This window comes from Entelurus aequoreus, linkage group LG09 (genome assembly GCF_033978785.1).
Source record: "Entelurus aequoreus isolate RoL-2023_Sb linkage group LG09, RoL_Eaeq_v1.1, whole genome shotgun sequence".
NCBI classification, from domain to species: Eukaryota; Metazoa; Chordata; class Actinopteri; order Syngnathiformes; family Syngnathidae; genus Entelurus; species Entelurus aequoreus.
The window spans coordinates 41,899,493-41,922,242 of NC_084739.1; the positions used below are offsets into that span (position 1 = coordinate 41,899,493).

Below are 22,750 nucleotides of genomic sequence, written 5' to 3' on the forward strand. Positions count from 1 at the left end.
TGCATAAAAAAAGACAATACTAGCAGTATTTAGGTCATTGAATGTCTATCGTCTGCGTTTATATACTGATGACACAAATATATTAAAATATTACTGTACTTTATCCGACCTTTTCTTTTGTTACCTCAAACTCAGCTGGCCTCATTCATAACTCCTCCTCCTCTGGCTAAAAACTTTAGTAAGTGTCCAAGTAAGTAAGTCTACCTTGCTGTGATTTCACAAGTCGTAGCCACACTGCAAAACTCTGCGGGCAGAGGCATCCAAAATTGTGTGCAAGTTCACGCTTAAATGCATAAACCTTATGATTTTATGCATTGTTTAACAGGAATATCCAACAATATAACAAGTTGTATAAGTTAGACAATTATCAATGCACTTGTTACTAAAGGTGCGATGCAAGACATGTAATCGTATCAACACAATGCACGTAAGACAAGAGCCAAACTCAAACAACACAAATGCCCAACTGCAGCAAATCTTTGTAACTCCAGTGCCTACCCGTGCAAGTGTGAATTACAGGAGTTGACTCCCACCACTATTTATAGACCATGCATTATTTAGAGACACAAACTCCCAACAGAATGATATCTTACTGTAGGATTCAGTTGCAATTAAGAGCTGCTGTATACACATGTAAAGTCATACTGTATGATTAAACTTGTATAAGAGGAAATTTTACCTGCCGGGAAATATGTACCGTTTAAATTTACAGCGTGGTTCCTTAAATTTCAAAGACTGTAATGTGTATATACTCTAGTATATATTCTTTATATACATTGTTACCTCAGTTTTTATAAGCCAGCTTTTTGTAGGATTCAGTTTTCGTCAAAGGTTTTCCCCAGTTTCCATATACCAACTTGGTTATTGTACAGCCAAAAAATGCACCAAACAAACTTGTTTGTATCGTTCCGCAGAATCGAAAGATCCCAGAGAATAAAATGCGTTGGTGACTTGTGCTATTAATACAATGTGTGGGTCCAACTGTGTTTGTAATGTGTCTACTAGAGTTGTTCGGTATACCGGTACTAATAAAGTATTGCGATACTAATTCATTGAAATCGGTACTATACTGCCTTTGAAAAGTACCGGTACTGTTCTTTCATCTAAGTGCCGCTGTGTGGCGGTGACTACAGAGCCGAGGCGCATGATGTTGAGTGTGTCAAAACTCACACACAAAGTGCATACAAGCAATAACATCTTGGAGAGGAGGAATGGCAAAAAACGAAAATTCTACTGGTTAATAAAGAATGTGTGTGAAGCGCAATATGGAGGTATTTGGGCTTAAAAACTAACAGTAAAGGTGACGCTTTAAACAAGGAAGCGCAGCGATTCAAGTGTTGCTTTAAAACACGCCTCGCCAAATGTGGCGATTAGCATTACCACCTTTGCTTCAAACTTCGGTAAACATTTTAATAATAGGCATTCAGATCTGCACAAGGAGTTATAAAGAGTGACAGGTAATGATGTTGTTCTTACACCTGTACTGCTGTTCGGCTGCGGTGCAGACCAAAGTAGAGGAGCACAGGGCAGACGTTCCCTTCAGCGTTTCAAGTTTTCGTTGGGTAACACACTTCAATTTACCCAGCAATGGGTCTGTTAAGCCCCACTTTCAGATTAAAATGACGAGGCCGCCGATTTGTGATAATCTGGTTGCTTTATTGTTATTTTTGCAGGACACAACCAGACCCTTTTATCACTCGACAGCGCAGTGCAGCGCTACCGCTCATTCTCTTTGCTCGCCCACTCACTCACTGATGTCACTCAGACAACATGTTGCCATTCTCACAAACATACATACAGTACGCTACTCTCATAAGTTAACCAGCTCCTCTGTTGTGCACATGTAGATACATAACATGTAGATACATAACATGTAGATACATAGACGTGCACACAGCTGCTTGGATTGATGCCAAATATTAGCAGAGTTAAAACTGCCCAATTAGCAGTCAACTAATACAAGTGAAATGACTATATTTTGTAACAAATTGCTGCAATTTGTGTTTTATCTTCAAACAAAAGTGTGTTTTACTTGCTACATGGCTTATTTGGGTACATGTATCCATAGTTTTGTTTTTAGTAATTACTAATAACTGTATTTTACTTAAAGCACAGATCAGTTGTAAATCTTGAAGCATTTAATATAATGTAAATAAAGCTTTTTATTGTATTCTAACCTAATCCTTGATTATGGAAGACTATATGTAAAAACAAAAATTGTAAATTGTTCTTTGATTGCAACAAGAAAAGCCCAATGTGTTTAATACCTTTTAATTTATATTTTAACCTTCTAAAATTGTTATTTGAGTGCAATAGGAAACATGTTTATTGTATTGTAAGATTTTCTGTTAAAATGAAGGCAATATTGACATTTTTTGTAGTTTCCTTTATTTTGAAAAGTATCGAAAAGTATTGATATACATTTTGGTACCGGTACCAAATTATTGGTATCTGGAGAACCCTAGTGTCTACTACAAAACATGCCTGTGTCCGTCTGCTTTAAACTCCCCTATCTGAAGTCATTATCCCCAAGCCTCTTCAGCCCTCTATAATGTCATCATTTGTTGACTTTGTTCATATAATATACTATGCGAAAACCGAGGTACAACTCTGTTTGTCTTTAAAATGTGGTGTGTCAAATAAGGTTAAATAAAAGTTAAAAAGTTTGGATCCAGCTCTTGCATTTGATCTTATTAGACTGTACATGTGGACTTTCAACAATATTTTGGAATGCCTACTTTAGCTCAAATGTGAGCAGGCCTGCATCAGTCTGCCAGCAGCACCTAAAGCCGATTAGAGGAAATATCATGTTACATTGGGTGTGTTTTGGTGCAATCTTCATCCCGAATCACAATATTTAAAGTAATTATCAGGTATGTCTGCAAGATGCATTGTCAGGGGGTCAACCTGCATACATTTCCAAATGATGGGAATATGAAGACAGTACGAACTTCTTCAGTCAAATTGACTTGTGCAGAATGAGACGGACGAAGCAAGAGACAAAGTGTAATTTGAAGCAATTATTTTAATGATTCTGACTTCTTGAAGTTTGGTCGGAATTTGAATGGACAACAAATTAAAATACCAAAGCAAATTGTGATATCGTAAATCAAAATAGACTGAGTTAGAGCCTGTGGAAAAATACAAAAAAGAGCAAACCAGGCGCTCAAAAACAAGAGAAAAAGAAGGTAAGTGGCAAGTATTCTATTTTGTGTCCTTTTCTATTGATGTTTACTTCAAGATGCTTGAGGAAATGCTGGAAGAGCATGAGAAAACACAAGACGGAAGAGCAGGGAAGTACGTAAAAGGCTTTCCTTTTTTGCTCGTAGCTTTAACCATATCAATTTTGAAGAAAACATAGTGACAACCAGGGCGACAAAAACATGCAATTACCACATTTTTCGGACTATAAGGCGCACTTAAAATCCTTATTTTTTTTCAAAAATCGACAGAGTGCATTATTATCCGGTGCACCTAATGTACCGTATTTTCCAGACTAAAAAGCGCACCGCTTTATAAGCCACACCCACTAAAGTAGCCATATATTAGCAGTACCAGACTTTAAACCGCAAATATATAGATTGCGAAAGGACTTATTTACAATGAAAGATTGTGTACATGTTTATTTATATACCTTAATTGTTTCCAAACAGTGTCTGTAACATGGTAATAAAACGGCTGATCATACAAAACAGACATCATCTTCATGGACCCACTTGCTGCGGAAGCTAGCTCTCCAAACAGTTAAAGAGACTCAATAACTCCACGGTGATGTCTTGGTGAATTTACTGAGGAATTTGTGAAACTGGAACATCACGAACAGAATGCCCTTGTAAGGTAATAATACTAACACGGACACAGACACGAGTGTTAGCATATGTGTTGGTGTTAACAACGCTAGCTACATTACATTACGACAGCACGTACAAATATGCACGAAAACATCATACATGGGACAGTTAAGTAAGTAAGAATTGTTTTAGTTATGCTATAAAATTTACAAACGTTGCTTGGATTAACGAATGAAGAATCCATACAAGTAGAAATGCTATGGACGATTAGAAGACGGAACGGCACTTCTACTTCCAGCTCGAAGCTTTAAACAGCAGAAAATCACATTCACCTAGCAGCACCTGCAGTGAGCCAACTAGTCTAAAATATGGCACCATAGTACAAACAACAACACCATTTCACTGTCTTTGCATGTGTTTAATGAAAAGTTTTTGCATTATGGTAATCAGTGATGAAAAATTCTTAAATTAGCCTCACCGCTTTATAAGCTGCAGAGTTCAAAGTGTAGGGAAAAAGTTGCGGCTTATATTCCGGAATTTACAGTAGGTCATAATTCTGGTTGTGCTTACTGATCGCAAACCTATTTTATGTTGTACATGGTCGAATGATAAGTGTGACCAGTAGATGGCAGTCACACATAAGACAAACGCATGGACTGCAGGTTGTCGCATGTCCAATAAATGACACCAGCAAGTACCATAAACAAGCAAATCCAAATCGTTGATGTATCATTGAGAATATAGAATATAACACGCTGCGCTCAAAAAGCTGTCAAAATGTTTTAGTATGACTTTGATAAGCTACGGAGCTGTACCGCTTGATGGATTGTCGGAGCATTGCAGCTACCGTAGTAAGACGTACTGTGCTTCAACATAGGGGTATTATTATGGTGTGTGTGTACGGGATGCCGAAATGGCACTTATTAGCAGAAATATTATCTAGCGTTTTGTTTTGCCCTTTTATGCAAAACAAATTTTTCTTATCCATTGGTACCTGATGTTGTGTATTTGGGATCTGCATACGTCCCGAAAAAGTGCGCTCGTTCACCATTGTAGTCCGCGCCATAGTCTATCCTCTTGTTGTGGGGCATTCCTTATCCACTGTTGCCATTTTTAATATCAAAGTAGCATAGAACTTAATCTGCCTGTAGACTCGCTATGGAAGCACTAAAAAGTACAACACAAAGATGAGAGGGAGAAGTCAAAGTGGAGCCACAAAATAAGACCGCCCACAAAACGGGAGAGACAGTCAGAAAGTGGCTTGAAAACGGTGAGTAAAACATAATCTATGCAATATTCTGACTAAAGAACCACCATTACATTTTATGTAGACCACAAGTAGGTGTTTTAAATGTTGAGAAAAAAATCATATGACCCCTTTAATGCGCCTTAAAATTCCGGTACACCTTGTATATAAAAATAGACCCAGATAAATGAGTTAATTGACAATGTTCCTTATAATATGTTCCGAAAAATATGGTTAATTATCAAAATATTAGTTTTACATGTCTTTAGTGACCCTGTCTTTTGGAAATTGGATCCGAGTAGAGGGAAAAAGGGCCTTCCAAGTACAAGTTTTACTAGTTATCTACTGATTACCCTAAAACTAATTGATATTATGGCAAATGACTGGCAGATTCTTTTTTTTAGCATTATAAATTACATAAAGAGAACTAGTATTGAAATGTCAGTCATCTTGAGGGTCCTTTAATGTAGTGTCATTATTGGAAAAAAGATTATTTACAAATTAATAATATAAATATTGAGGGGCGGAGGTGGGGCTTCCCTGTATGATAACAAAAATCCATCCATCCATCCATTTTCTACCGCTTGTCCCTAAATGTTTTTATTATATAAGTGTCATGCGAGAGTCCGCACTGACCTTTCGGAGCTTTTGCAGGACCTTCCCATAGCAGAAGAAGATCAATCCAAGAGGCAGAATAAAACAGGTAGTGAAGAAAGTGATGATGTAGCTATGGCCAGCGGAGTTGGTTGAATACCTGGTGGAAACATATTTATTAAAATTGAACACAAGGACTTGGCAGACTTTGAACTAAACCATAATATGTTGTATATACTGTATTAAGGGTGTATTGTAATGGTACAAGGATTAGTATTTCAATTTTTTGGTACTGTTCAACTCTAACTGTGTTTTTTTGAACAGTCAAAAGTTGAAAGTGGAAGATTTATTTAAAACTAGTCATAGGTAAGTGTAACAGTGTTGGTCTCAGTATTGCAAAACCATTTGTCAATCAATTTACATGTGATTAGAAGTAGCTGGAGGCAAGTTGGAACAAGTACCAAAACAAGGATCAAAATTCTCAAAACAGCAGATAGTTTGGTAGGCCTGAGATGTCGTGTGTGTGTTTCCCCAAGTCCAAATCGTTTGAAGTCAAAGGCAATGTGTAAATTTAAGTTTCCATTTTCTATAATATTCTAACAGTACGGAGCCTTCTATATGTGTACAAATTTCCTAACATTTCAAGTGTGTGACAGGAACTGCCCATTTGGCATTTCGATGCACTTTTACAAATTGGTTAGCTGGACTGATGGTTGGCTATGGTGCCAAGGAGGATCCAGAGTCAAGAGACCCTTTTTAGAGACCCTCTTCTCTAATAAATAAGCAGTATCACAGGTATGTGAGTTTATCGAAGTGTGGTTATGGTATTACGATCATTTAAAAAAAAAATGATAATACTAACCGTCGGGTGGTATTTCCATGGCTTATCATTAATACCGTAAAGTATTCATCTCTACATTATCTACGTTATTATTATTACATTATTTGTTATTACCATACTTGCCAACCTTGAGACCTCCGATTCCGGGAGGTGGGGTGTGGGGGGTGGGGTGGGGCGTGGTTAAGAGGGGAGGAGTATATTTACAGCTAGAATTCACCAACTCGAGTGTTTCATATATATATATATATATATATATATATATATATATATATATATATGAAATACTTGACTTTCAGTGAATTCTAGCTATATATATATATATATATATATATATATATATATATATATATATATATATATATATATATATATATATATATATATATATATATATATACATTTATTTTATTATACATATAAACAAAATAAATACTTGAATTTCAGTGTTCCGGAGGCTATCCAGTAGATGGCAGTATTGTCCTGTTTAACATTGCTGTTTACGGCAGACGAACTGCTTTACGGTAGACGAAAACGTGACTGCTGTTGTTGTGTGTTGTTGCCGCGCTGGGAGGACCTTAATAAAACTGCCTAACAATAAAGCCACATAAGAAACCAAGAACTCCCCCTCGATCATTCTACAGTTATAATGTGATTGGGCAGGCACGCTGTTTATATCGTGGGAAAGCGGACGTGAAAACAGACTGTCACCGCTGTCCCCACTCAGGTCCGCATGGAGCTGGAGGTGGTGTGGCCTCCAGCTCCGGCTGAATCCCGGGAGATTTTTGGGAGAAAATTTCCTCCGGGAGGTTTTCGGGAGAGGCGCTGAATTCCGGGAGTCTCCCGGAAAATCCGGGAGGGTTGGCACGTATGGTTATTACACTAATTTAATCACCTGTAACACAAAGCTTTTAAAGCTTATAATACAGTATTTTGACAAAATCCATCCATCCATCCATTTTCTACCGCTTGTCCCTTTCGGGGTCGTGGGGGGGTCGCTGGAGCATATCTCAGCTGCATTCGGGCGGTAGGCGGGATACACCCTGGACAAGTCGCCACCTCATCGCAGGGCCAACACAGATAGACAGACAACATTCACACTCACGTTCACACACTAGGGTCAATTTAGTGTTACCAATCAACCTATCCCCAGGTGCATGTCTTTGGAGGTGGGAGGAAGCCGGAGTACCCGGATGGAACCCATGCAGTCACGGGGAGAACATGCAAACTCCACACAGAAAGATCCTGAGCGCAGGATCGAACCCAGGACCTTCTTATTGTGAGGCAGACGCACTAACCCCTCTCCACCGTGCTGCCCTATTTTGACAAAATGTATTCTGTAATTTAAGTTGTTTATTTGATCATTTAATTTTGAGGGAATTACCTGCCAGCCAGATTGTATGGGCATGTTTTGCTTTTTAATTTTGGTGCCTGACTTTACTAAAATTTAACCCAACGGAACAATCCACCTTTATTGACAGTGGTCCTGTGTGTCTTTGTGTAGGTGTGTGTTTGTGTACGTGTGCGTGTGTGAACCTATTTGTGTCTGTGTGTATTTTGAATTTTCAACAAATATAAAATACAGTATTTAAGTTTAAAAAAAAAAACCCTCCACAATCTGGGTCAATGATTGACGTATTCCAAACTACTGTTGAGAAGCACTGATGTATATAAGTAATCAAAAAATACAAATAATTTACCATTTGAAAGTGGTGTTTTGTACAGTAAATGCTAACTTAAAATAAGTCTTACTTACAGTATTTAGTGCACTGCTGATACTTTGTTCACTGCAGGATTAAGTTTGTGATGACAAGCAAAAATACAAATAAACATTGGGAGGAAAAAAAGTTGTTCTCATTACCACCACAAAACACACCGAAAAAGAAGCGAAACCGTGGCCCAAAAACCGAGGTACGACCCTTGGCGTGGGTTACCTGTATCGTTGCCCTTCTTGTAAACACAATTTACGTTATGATCAAAATGACCGTTGTAAACTGTTCGCCTATATTACCTTGATCTAACATAGTGGAAATATCTGTTACAAGATACTGCAGTAGTAAACAGTAGCGATGCATCGGTACTTGGTATAATCCCGCACGGGACATTCCACCTTTAAAGAAAAATACATCGAGATCGGATCTTATGAAAATATTAATCGTGTTATTATTGTTTTTTTGTGCCATATCACCCAAACGCTTTTCTCCCCGAGCACTGTTTCCCCTCACCTGCTGATTGGCAGCCTGGCCACACCTGGTGCTAATCAGCAGGCTGCTATTTATGCCTGCCTCACCTGCTCCTCAGCGCTCGAGGACTGATTTATGTTTTGGACCGTTTACATGCATGACTGCTTCTCTCTGTTAAAATATATTAAAATGCTCTTACCTGATCCTCACTCTCCGGGTTCCTGCATCTTGGGGTCACATCTACCGCAGCAATGCGGGTTCTCAACATAATCCTTGAGCCAGACTGTGACCTCGCGAAAACCCCTGTCGGCGATGTGGAGCTGACGTTTTGGACAGCACTATTCCTGAAGGACTTGAAAGCCAGGTTTGAGCGGTCCCAGCCCACAGCAGGCTCAGACCTTCTCCCTCCAACTCGGCCACCGGTTCCAGCTCTCCACCCGGCTCGGCCACCGGCGCCATCTTCTCCGTCTCCTGCTGTGTGACCTCCTGTCCCGGCTCCCCGGCTATCCCCTGTGCCGGCACCATGTCCAACACCGGTCCCAGCACCGCTTCGATTGCTGGTTCCTACACTGCGTCGACTGCCGGTTCCTGCACCACGTTGACCACCGGTTCCTGCACCACGTCGACCTCCAGTGCCCCTCGGCTCACGCTCTTTTTGCCAGTCCGGCGAAGTCCGTTGGAGCCCACCGCCATGTCCTTCTTGGCCTCCTGTTGGGACTCGGCGCCGGATGTGTCCCCTCGTAAAGAGGGGGCTACTACCGGCAGCGGTGCTGGGAAGCATATGCTGCTGTCATCCCCGTCGTCGTCGTCTCTTTTCACGACAACATCAACCTCTATGGCGGGCTCTCCCACGGCGCCGCCATCTACCTCGTCTCCGGCAGGCAGTCCCATGACAAAGTCATCGTCCTTGTCTCCGGCGGGCCTCACCACCGGGGGGGTTGGAGAGTTCCTAGTTTGGTGTGTGTTTTCTGTCGACGCTCTTATTTTGGTTCCCCTTCCTGCTTTTCTCCCTGAGCGCTGTTTCCCCTCACCTGCCGATTGGCAGCCTGGCCACACCTGGTGCTAATCAGCAGGCTGCTATTTATGCCTGCCTCGCCTGCTCCTCAGCGCTCGAGGATTGATTTATGTTTTGGACCGTTTACATGCACGACTGCTTTTCTCTGTTTAAATATACTAAAATCCTCTTACCTGATCATCACTCTCCTGGTTCGTGCATCTTGAGGTCACATCTACCGCAGCCATGCATGTTCCCAACAAAAATGCCTGATTACGATTCTCAACTTATTCATGACAAAGCCAGGAACAAAACAAGGATTTGTATCGGGGATGCCTTTGAAAGATGGAGACGATTAAAGGAAGAGAAGATTTTTTCATCTGACGCCAAACTTGCTAATTTCCTCCTTGATAGGTAAGTAAGGCATTTACGTTTCTTATTACTTGTAATAAATGGAAATGGACATTTTATATGTAAACTATATTGTCCAATGCAGTCTTTGATCTTGTCTAACAAAGCTACGTTTGTGCAACGAATGCTTAGCATGCTAGCCCGGTCGATGACACATCGACATAACGGGGGAAATATATGCCCGTTCGATGTGCAATCGAACTGACAGGGCAAAATATATTTTAGACAAAAAAACCTATGTGGATATGGGTAGTGTCAGTGCCTATTTCGTTCTCAATATGCTGATACGCTGAGGAAATGGGTTCCAACATTAGCATGGCTGTCATGACAATGTGAAATGTATGGAGACAGCCAAATCACATGATAAAATAATTCCTCATTCGTGTTTGCATATTGTGGATTACATGTACCAAGTTATATGGCAATCTGAAACGTTTGAAACAGTAAACTATAGGCATACCTTGGTAAAATGTCTCCTCTTTAGTTTTAGGCGTTTATTAGGCTGCTAAGCATGCTCTACTTATTTTCACCAGTTTAACCATTGCTAGCGTTGGTTGTGGTTCGTTTTAGTCTTTGTTTTCTGATAGAACTGACAATAACCATATGATTGTCATTTGTTGTGATATTGTACGCAGGCATGACATATTTTTTCCTGAAAATAGCCTAACTTCTGTGTAAAATGTGTTGTTTAGAGATGTTATTGACAAAACGCTTGTCTATTCAGCAATCATGGTCCCAGCGCATCAACCCCTAGTATAAGGCAGTGGAAGTTTGAAGTTCCTTGGAGTAACCCAGTCGATCGAGTTGAATTCGGCTGCGTATCTGGCAACTCAGTCAGGGAGAGGGGGAGGGCACTACAGAATTTTGACCTTGATTGCAGTACCATTTCTGGCCATATTTTTACATATGGCTCCTTTATATTTAATAAGTATGTCTGTATGTCAACTTTTTTGTTGACACTGATTTACTGAGGGGGTGTTGGGTGGGGGTCGTGTGCGCGTGGACTCAGAGTCTGACACTGACAGCGGAAGGACAGAGATGAGGGAAGATGATAATCATTGTAGTATTGACTAGATATGGCTCTTGTCTTGGTATCGTCACAATCAATATCTGTGTAGACCCACCCTTTTGTTTACATTCAGGAGTGCTAGCTTTCTGTTAGGTTAGCGGTTAGCTATAGTGTCCTCCTACGGTGTGTTGTGAAGCATGTTTAGCTGTTCCGCGTCCTGCAGGGATGATACTTGTAAGAAACTCACTTTGTCGTCATGGAGGCAAAGATTAGTGATTTAGAAGTAGCTAAAAGACTGCCAACTGCAGATGGACATGATCAGTTATCTAACTAGCCATGTTTTAAAGCACTTCTTTCTGAGCGGTGCTTTAATGTTATAGCTTCATCTTGATCAGTATTTTTTTAAGCCAAATTGCGTCTATTGTCCTTTTCTGTTTACACACTGCATCTGCTTGTAAGTACTCTGTGCGTGTGTGTTGCCCAACGTGCTCCTCTGCTCGTAAAACCAGCAATGTCACAACGTGACGATGGGGCGCCGTTATGGCCGTTAACAAAAAAATAAAATGGTACCGGTATTTTTTAGAAGCAATATAGTACCGTTTTTAATTCATTAGTACCGCGGTACCTATTAGTACCGGTATACCGTACAACCCTACATTGAACCCTGGGGCTTGAAAAACGGTGCGGCTGATTTATTGATTTTTTTCGCCAATGCCCATAAAGTTTTGTGTTCGATAGTTTGCGAATAAACCCAAACAGAGAACTGACTTGGTGTGTTATTGTTTGTGCTAAGGTGCCATCTTTTGGACAAGTTTGCTCACTGCAGGTATTGCGGATTGAAAATGTACTTCCTGTTTTAATGTCTTAACCTGGAGGCAAAATCGTTGTAAGGATTCTTAAAGGCCTACTGAAATGACATGTTTTATTTAAACGGGGATAGAAGATCCATTCTATGTGTCATACTTGATCATTTCGCGATATTGCCATATTTTTGCTGAAAGGATTTAGTAGAGAACATCGACGATGAAGTTGCAACTTTTGGTCGCTGATAAAAAAGCCTTGCCTGTAACGGAAGTAGCGTGACGTCACAGGTTGAAAGGCTCCTCACATTTCCCCGTTGTTTTCAATGCAGCAAGAGCGATTCTGACCGAGAAAGCAACGATTACCCCATTAATTTGAGCGAGGATGAAAGATTCGTGGATGAGGAGCGTTAGAGTGAAGGCTTAGAGTGCAGTGCAAGACGTATCTTTTTTCGCTCTGACCGTAACTTAGGTACAAGGGCTCATTGGATTCCACACTCTCTCCTTTTTCTATTGTGGATCACGGATTTGTATTTTAAACCACCTCGGATACTATATCCTCTTGAAAATGAGAGTCGAGAACGCGAAATAGACATTCACAGTGACTTTTATCTCCACGACAATACATCGGTGAAGCACTTTAGCTACTGAGCTAACGTGATAGCATCGGGCTTTACTGCATATAGAAACAAAACAAATAAGTCCCTGACTGGAAGGATAGACAGAAGATCAATAATACTACCAAACTCTGGACATGTAACTACACAGTTAATGCTTTCCAGCCTGGCGAAGATTAACAATGCTGTTGCTAACGACGCCATTGAAGCTAACTTAGCAACGGGACCTCACAGAGCTATGATAAAAACATTGGCTATCCACCTACGCCAGCCAGCCCTCACCTGCTCATCAACACCCGTGCTCACCTGCGTTCCAGCGATCGACGGAGCGACGAAGGACATCACCCGATCATCCGTGCGGTCGGCGGCTAGCGTCGGATAGCGCATCTGCTATCCAAGTCAAAGTCCTTCTGCTTGTGTTGCTGCAGCCAGCTGCTAATACACCGATCCCACCTACAACTTTCTTCTTTGCAGTCTTCATTGTTCGTTAAACAAATTGCAAAAGATTCACCAACACAGATGTCCAGAATACTGTGGAATTTTGAGATGAAAACAGAGCTTTTTGTATTGGATTCAATGGTGTCTGAATACTTCCGTTTCAACGATTGACGTCACATGCATACGTCATCATACATAGATGTTTTCAACCGGAAGTTTAGCAGGAAATTTAAAATTGCATTTTATAAGTTAACCCGGCCATATTGGCATGTGTTGCAATGTTAAGATTTCATTATTGATGTATAAACTATCAGACTGCGTGGTCGGTAGTAGTGGGTTTCAGTAGGCCTTTAACTTATCACTCCAAGCTACGTTTGTAAGTTTCACAGTTGAACTAAAAAAATTCTTACTTACTAAACCATACCACGTGTGATGTCTGTAGGAGTGTTTTCATGCATATTTGTACATGCTATCATAATGTAATTAAGCTTGCGTCGATAGCATTAGATAATATGCTAACACAAGTTACACAAGTTTTTGAGTCTGTTTAGCTGATTGGAAAGCTAGCTTCCGCAAGTATTGGGTCCATGACAATGACTTCTGTTGTGTTTGATCAGTTTTACTGCCGTGTTACAGACACCGCTTGGAAAGAGTTCAAATATGTAAATACATATTTACAAAATATTTCTGTGTAAATAACTAATTTCACAACATATTTATCTGCCAAATATTTTTTTATTTTAAAATTCAGTGGGTGCGGCTTGTATCCCAGTGAGTATTCTGATATTCAGGTAGTTCTCTAGTATACACTCCTGCTGTTAAATCAATGTTTTCTGACAGAACTCAGTCTGATATGGATCACATTGTCTATCTCCTGAGTGTATTTATGAGAGGATTTTGTAAATGTTATGTTTGAAGAATTTGTTCTTTGGTTTGCTTAAGTTTCAACACCCACCCCCTATCTGCATGATCTAATTCAAGCAGCTATAAATAACATTACCCATATGGCACCCTTTAGGCTAAAGCAGGGGTGTCCAAAGTGCGGCCCAGGGGCCATTTGCGGCCCGCAGCTAATTGTTTACCGGCCCGCCACACATTCTGGAAATGCAAATGCAAAAATTAAAAAAACATTTAAAAAAGTGGAATAAGTTGAAATCTAACTAGAAAAGTTGCAATGTTGACACAAAGCTACCATGCAGGCTTTTTTTTTCTTTTGTCTATCTTTCTTTTTCTTTTTTAGCCATTGCTCCAAAAAAAAAAAATCAATGTTATAATGAATTATTGACCTATTCAAGGATCCAATTATTTCAAATGTTTCACTTTAAAATGTTTTATGTGGGAAATATTGCATATATTGTGTGGTTGCCATACAAAAACATCAACATTTTATTTGACAAAAGAGCATAAAACAAACTAAATAATAGTTCAAACGTAAAATCGACAGATATATCTGAAGTTGAGCTCGTAACTTAAGTGTTGAAAGTTAAAAAAAAAACTAATAAAAATGTATCACTTTCTGAGTGGGGCACCTTTTGGATCCCAAATATATTTAATGGGATTGTATTTATCTTTTCACTGTGATTACTCAAAAATAATAATGAATTAAAATCAATGGTGTCCTGCATTATTGATATTTTTAAGGCTCTAATTACTTCACATCAAACATTGCTTTCTGAATGTTTTGGGCAGTGGGGGAAATACTGCATATTTCAGTTTTATTATAAAAAACAAAGTTGTTTTTTGACAGAAAAGGCATAAAACCTTTTTGTTTTTTTAAATTTTATATCAACCTGAAGTTGATATACTGTACAGATTTACTGTAAGCGTTATATAAATAGATAAAAAATAATTTGATTAGATTTTAACATTTTAATGACTTAGACCCTTTATGGTCCCTGGGAGCCCTAAAGGTAAAAAAACAAACAAAATCCATATATTTTGTTATGGTTTGAAAATTAAAAATATCAAAATGGCCCCCGCATGCTTTAATTTTTCTGTGTGCGGCCCTCAGTGGAAAAAATTTGGACACCTCTGGGCTAGGGTCCTTGCTGACTTCTTCTGGACTTTTACCTTGAGACACATTCATGCAGATGAACAAGCAATGAAGCCTGAAGCCTGGCAAATGATCCGTATCTTTTATTTTGTTTGGTCAAAAGTGGGGTGAATCACCTTGTTTTAGCTTTTCAGTATTAAGTAGCTTTCATTACAGTTTTTGTGGGATATAAGAGACTAAATTCAAACAGGGCATTCTACAATTGTCTGTGACAATAATGTACATTTGTCATTTCTTCAACCGAAAAACAAGGTTCCAGTAATTACAGTAAGTGCTACCCCTAATAAATATATATATTAATTAGAATAATTAGTTTAATTAATTTTTATTTTTTTTAAATACATGGACGCTTTACAAGAACAAAAATTCAGTGTTTAAAAATGCAGTGTATAAAAAAATTCAGTGTATTACAATGCAGAGCAAAAATAATCAGTGCTGAAAAATTCAGTGCTGCTTCAAAAAGCAAGACTCACTTCAGGTAAATTAAGACGATATGTCTGATGATCAATCGATTCTGTCTCAGAACCAGCTAATGAATGAATGAATGAATGATCTTTATTGTCATTGTGCATGTACAGGTACAGGTCCAACGAAATTTAGATTGCTTCCCTGAGGTGCTTTGCATTTTTTTTAAAAAGAAGAAACCACACAATATACAAAAACAACACAATATACACAATATGCAATATACAATGTGGCCTAAGACCACTATAGGAGGCAATGTAAAAGAAAACGAGACAGTAAAAAGTATAAAGTGACTAGAGAGGAGTAATGCTGAATCCCAGTGTGCTAAGGGGGTGGGAGTCAGCATTTCCTACCTCCTATGCTGTGCAGGCTTTTTATTGTGGATTAATTGTGTGAATAAATATGATAAATATTGTCCAGTTGGCATGTAATCGCTGATTGCACAGTCCCGGATCGTGATTGACTGGTGGCTTCCTCATGTTGCACGTGAGGGAGTTTTTGTTTTTTGTTTTTTTTTACGATTTAGCTGCGTTTAGTGCAGTTATGGCCCGGGGGTAGAAACTGTTCCTGAGTCTATTTGTGCGGGTTCGCATGGTTCTGAAACGTCTGCCGGAAGGCAGCCGATCGAAGTGGCTGTTGCCGGGGTGGGATGGGTCCTTGAGTATGTTGGCTGCCTTCTTCAAGCAGCGGGAGTTATACAGTTCTTCCAGGGAGGGGAGGGGGCACCCGATGATTTTTTGGGCCGAGTTGACGACCCTCTGGAGAGCTTTCCTCTCTGCTGCTGTGCAGCTGCAGAACCATACGCAGATGCAGTATGTGAGGATGCTCTCCACAGAACAGCGGTGAGGTGTGAGGTGTCAAGAGTGAAGTCACATGACACAGGTCTTGCAAAATAGCATACATAAAGTCTATGAATGTTCTCATTCATCTCGGTCATTGTATTCTCAGGGCATTCAATCGATCGCAACTGAACTGTTTGGTTTGTCTTAGAAGACGTTCTGCCTCTCATCCAAGTAGGATTAATCAGTTCATGCCCATAGACTTAGATTGGTCAGATCTAGTCTTTGACGTAGATTGGTCATATCTAGTCTAGCGGCTGGTGCCACAACCCCAAATATTTATACTCCAACACCAGGAGGGTGTGTCTGGGCAAGGGTCTGTTCTCCCTATCGTAGTGAGAAAAACAACTGTTGAGATAAATTGGCCCTAGTGTGTGAATGTGAGTGTGAATGTTGTCTGTCTATCTGTGTTGGCCCTGCGATGAGGTGGCGACTTGTCCAGGGTGTACCCCGCCTTCCGCCCGATTGTAGCGGAGATAGGCTCCAGCGCCCCCGCAACCCCGAAGGGAATAAGCGGTAGAAAATGGATGGATGGAGATGCAAACGAGCAATCCTACTGTCAATGCCAACAACAGTCGTAGAAGTGTAATTTCCTCTCGTCAGCATTGAGGTATTTATTGTGTGGCAAAACGATCGCTGTGGATCACCCACTACCAGCCCAATTGTTGTATAAATGATAAATGGGTTATACTTGTGTAGCGCTTTTCTACCTTCAAGGTACTAAAAGCGCTTTGACAGTATTTCCACATTCACCCATTCACACACACATTCACACACTGATGGCGGGAGCTGCCATGCAAGGCGCTAACCAGCAGCCATCAGGAGCAAGGGTGAAGTGTCTTGCCCAAGGACACAACGGACGTGACTAGGATGGTAGAAGGTGGGGATTGAACCCCAGTAACAGCAACCCTCCGATTGCTGGCACAGCCACTCTACCAACTTAATAACGAGTGTAAATATTTGGAGTTTTGAAACCAGCTTCTAAACTACATCTGACCAATCTAAGTCTCTGGGCATGAACTGATGAAGCCTACTTGGATGAGAGGCAAAACATCTTCTAAGACGAACCAAACAGTCCAGTTGCAACGATTGAATGCCCTGAGAAAGCATAAAAAAGGCAGTTATTGGGCTACTTGGGCATAATACAACGTAATAAACATTTCAATACGGCCCGCTGGATATTTTAAAACGTTAAAGCGATTCCAATGGTTACAATCTGCACTTTTGAGTGACTTTACTACAGTTACCATAGGAAGCTCTGCTAATGCCGACCAGGCACGGACAGAGTGGGAAAGAGTGGGCGGGGCTTGTTTACACAGCAACAAGCCCGAAGCGCGAGTCTCAAATGGAGGCAGATTTCTACAACAAAGAAAACTGCAGAAAACTGATATATCGAACAAGTGGATTTTTTAATGTTTTGCCGTGTTTGTTGAATCGTTGTTGCTCTTGCTCAACTATAAAATATGTCGATCAAGGAGGTGGATGGTCTGGTAAGTAAAGGATCAACCTTCATAAATTTTCTATATTCAGTGTTTTATTGTTCATATATAATGTTGTATTTTCATGTACATTTTGAGTGTCTTAGTCATTAAAAAACTAAAATGTAATTCCATTTTTGAGATGGTCTGTTACAACGTTTTAGTATCAGTCATTATTGTGTGTTTATACCATCGTGTGATCAGCTTTTATCCTTTTTTGCGGAATCGTGGACTTTTTTCACTAATACACAGAAACCTCCACTGTTAAAAGTGTTCATAAAAATGGATCCAAGCACTTACAGCAGATTAAATGGCCTGTAATGTGTAGTGCTGCATAACATGCGTCTTTTAAAGACCTGTATACACTAATTTTTGCTGCACTAAATTTTTAAACACAGATTTTTTATACACTATATATAAAACACATGCATTTTGCACACAATTTTTTATCAATAAAATTTACAGTATAATTAATGCAAACAAATTTAGTTCACAAAATGCTAACGCAAAACATTCAGTTACACAAATTCAGTGTCCAAAAATGCTTTAGTATTAAAGACACAAATGAAACTCCATAAGGACACAGAATATCCGTTGCTTGTTCCTTGGGACAGACAGGAGGTTTGTATCTGAGGACTGTAGGGTACAGAAAGGTGATTAGCGGTGGAGCAAGGTAAGAGGGGAATTGGTTGCACAGTTCTTTAACCCTTAAAGCACTAAGTAAGAAGATTTTAAAATGATTTCGAAGTAGATAGGGAGCCAGTACAGGTTCTGAAGAACAGAGGTGATGTGGTCTCGGTAACAGGTCCAGGTGAAGAGGGCAATGTTTTTGAGGTGGTGAAAAGCTGTTCTAGTGACTGCTTGAATGTAATGGGAGAAGGTGAGTTTACTGTTTTGGAGTGAGGGTGAGTTATCAAAGCAGAGGTGGAAGTAGTTGGCTGTTGAGGTGAGGGAGTTGTGACGATGTTGGATTGGGTACAGTTAAGTTTGAAGACATGTGTTTGCCAATATAAGTTGATATTAGAAAGACAGTTTGAGAGGGTACAATGGGTCTGAGGGTTGATAGATTTTGTGGATATGTAAAGTTGGACATCATCATTGGAGATTGTGGTGATGGATAATTAAATAAGGGGAAGGAGGCAGAGGAGGGAAGGACCAAGCACATAACCTTGAGGAACGTCTTGGCACAGGGGAAGTAGAGGAAGAGAAGTTATTATTAATATAAAAAACAACTTTTTCCAGTCTGTAAGATAAAATATCAGCCATATGAGCTCATTGTCTGAGTGTAGGCCTGTGTCAGAAGAGCGAATGCGCTCATTTAGGACCTTGAATAGGGCAGTATCGATAGTGAGTACGTTATCCATTTTGAAATTGTTTGTAGAGTTATTTGTTGGTGAGATGGGTCTTGATTTGTGTGGCAACAGCACGTTTACGAATCTTAGAAAGGAAAGAGAGATTCTGTTAAAAATTATTGAGATCATCTGGCTTAAGTCCAGGTTTCTTGAGGATGGGGTTAATGGAAGCCAGTCTGAAAGACGAGGAGGGACAGAAGAGGAGTGAAGAGAGAAGTTTACCATTCTAGTGATAATTGGTGAGATGGTGGGGAGGCAGTGTTTAACGAGGGAAGATTGGGTGGGGTCTATGTGGAAGTGGAGGATTTTATGAAAGGGATGATTTTGGTTTTGGACATGGGTGCAAATATGGAGAGAGAAGAGGATACCTTGGAAGGAGGCAGTGCAAATAAGGAGCTGTAGATGAAGTACATTTTTGATTGGAAGAACGATAGGTTGGAGTTGCATTTGTCGACAATGAATGAGGTCAAGGTGTTATTGCTGTAGTTCAGGAGTTTGTTAATGGTGGAAAAGAGAGCGACTGCAATACAATACTGCAATATAATACTCAATTTACATTTCATGACTTGAATATTAACCAAGTATTAGTGATATTGTTATTGTAAGGGCTAACACAGACAAACGACCGTAATTTCCGGACTATAAGCCGCACCTGACTATAAGCCGCACCAGCTAAATTTAGGGGTAAATACAGATTGCTCCATATATAAGCCACACCTGACTATAAGCCGCAGGGTTTTGATGTGTAATTACCGTAGTATATAGGGGTTCCTGCTACCACGGAGGGGATTGTCGGGACAGAGATGACTGTTTGGGAATGCAAAGCGTCCCATTTATTAACAATAAATCTTTCAATCATTCAATCAAACTTTCACATCTTTGACATGGCGAACAGCATTCGTGCAGAGTACAAATAATACAACGGTGCAAAGTAATAAAAAGTGCTCGCCTGTACGTTATCAAAATAACCAGCCTACCGGTATATGAAAAGTCAGTCTTTAATCATTGTGTCATCGTCTTCCTCCTGCGTACTAAAACCACCGAAATCCTCTTCGTCTGTGTCGGAGAAGAACAGGCCGTAAATAAGCCGCACCGTTGTATAAGCCGCAGGGACCAGAACGAGGGGAAAAAGTAGCGGCTTATAGTCCGGAAATTACGGTATTTATAGCGGCCATTTCATCACTTCCGTTTGTCCCTATGTTTACATCATCGAGTGGTCTGCTGTTTCCTTGGATCCCTGCTCAATGTAAGTTTCTTCTAGATCATAAATCATGCCTCTCACCTGGAAAGGAGATGGCTGAGAATGTAATACGACAAGTTGGGACACTTTGACCACCATTTAGGACCTGGAACTGGCGAGAACGACACAATATGCGTTCCCCCAGCCCCCACCCCGTTTCTTCCCGAGGATTATGAGACATTTTTTATCTAATTGGGAATACAGTATATGAACATCTTAGCAGTCGGCATCCTAATGACAGTAGACCTTGCACAGTAAGTGATGTTTTTATTATGTTTGTTGGCTGTCATTAAGTCTGCAGTGAAAATAAAAAGCAAACGTTGTGATGCGTTTTTTAAAATGTATTCATTTAACAGTGTGCTTGAAAATATCAACATAAGTAAATATTAAATGTTATTATAAATGTGCCTGTTACTACATTGCATACATGTTTATAGCATGTACAGTATATACAACTCTAATGGAGGTGTTTGGATGTTTTTTCAGGGGCTCTATATGCAGAAATAGGCTCCATTGCAAGCAGACTTTTAATCGAATGTATTTAATATTTATAATGCATTAAAACATGTCTTTCATAATGATTGCGAAAAATAGGCAAAATTCCCAAAAATGTGTAGTTCCCCTTTAAGTCAATCTACATGCAGCTATAAAACTATAAAAGGAAACCCAGCATACATCTATCATCTGTAACACCTTTTCTGAATTGCAATCTAGACAACAGAAACCTTTTTAGCACGCTGATGGTGCATTTTGGTCGCGAGGCTGTGAATCACATCACCGCAGGGCCATAGGTGCCGATCTACATTTCTGCCAGTGGGTGCTCGGAGGGGCGGTAAATCTGACGCTACTTTTCTGAGCATGCGCGCGGTTTTTGCTTGGTGGTGAGAAAGAATTTGCCATCAATCCCACATGGGTACTCGGCATTGTCCGTGAGTGCTCGGGCCCCTATGCACCCACGGGATCGGCGCCTATGCGAAGGGCATTTGTGCGTCTGGAATGGCAAGAAAATGCATAATGAAAGACGTATTTTAATATAGAAGATATATAATAATAATATATTTTTGAAATTTAAAAAAACAATGACATTTATAATAAAACACTAACAGACACTTAAACGCATTATTGCATTTGTTTTAGTCAGCCACTAAGTCACCCAGCATGCAGCTTTAAAATGATAAAAGGAAATTCCTGAATAGATGATATACTTTCTTTTTCTGACAATCCAAATAAGTTGACACACACGCGAAGGACGGATGATTCTCTGTCCACCTCCTCACAGCCATGTGTGTCAGTCAACATGTACTTTTCAGACGTGGCGATATAAACGCAAGATAGTTCTCTAAAAACGGTAATCAGTGTTGATAAATCACACTGCACGTGCTGTATAATACATTTGAATCTTCTCCTCCCAGTATTGTGGGAATTCTGATAAGCATATATTCTGGATAGTCATGAAAACAGAGACGCTAAATGGATTGCACTCCTTATTTTGCTCACTTAACAGGCACAATCCACTCTGCACAAGTTTAGTAGATCAGCTTTGCGTGTGCTATCAGGTTTGCACATGTTTTAGTACACGCAAACCTTTAGTAGATCAGGCCCTTTCAATGCAGTATGAGAGTATACGGAAATTACCTCCTGTCTTCTGTAGCTGATGTCACCAGGCTGATGCAGGTTTTGGAGCTAGATGTGGCTGAAACTCAGTCTGCCATCAGATAATGATCCTACAATTATTACAATGTCTCCATGGGGTAAAAATATATTTACGGAGCCATGTTTCTATGAACGCCATCACGTTTGATTCCCTGTACCAAAACAAACTTTGCCCATCTATTTTCTTCTTAAGCGATCGGACATCGGTGTGTAGCAGGCATTAGTTGACGTTAGATGGGCGGTTTTAACTCGGCTAATATTTGGCATCAAGCCAAACAGCTGTGTGTGCGTCTACGTATCTACATGTGCACAACAGGGGAGCTGGTTAACTTATGAGAGTAGCATGTGTGTTTGTGAGAATGTCAACGTGTTGGCTGAGTGATGTCAGTGAGAGAGTGGGCGCGCAAAGAGACAGAGAGGTAGCGTGTGCATTGCGCAGTAGAGAGATGAACGGGTCCAGTTGTGTCCTGCAAAACTAATACTAAAGCAACCAGAATGTCACAAATCAGCGGCCTCGAATTCTGACCGGAAAGCGTAGCTTAGCAGACCCATTGCCGAGTAAAGTGAAGGGTGTTACCCCCGACGAAAACATCGACCCTGGAGGAAACGTCTGCCCTGTGCTCCTCGACTACGGTCTGCACTGAAGCCGAACAGCAGCACGGATGTAATAACTACATTATTACCTGTCAGTCTTTATAAATCCTTGTGCAGCCCTGAATGCTTATTATTTAAATGTTTAAAGCAAAGGT

The 22,750-nt window shown here is 40.1% G+C and overlaps 1 protein-coding gene across 1 annotated transcript in view; it reads right to left on the reverse strand.

The window, feature by feature from the left end:
- Positions 1-22,750, reverse strand: part of valopa (vertebrate ancient long opsin a) — a 73,322-nt gene that overhangs the window by 32,370 nt on the left and 18,202 nt on the right. The window contains exon 3 of the mRNA XM_062058782.1: positions 5,674-5,791. Coding sequence (XP_061914766.1) covers positions 5,674-5,791 — 118 coding nt within the window. The remainder of the gene's footprint in view (positions 1-5,673; positions 5,792-22,750) is intronic.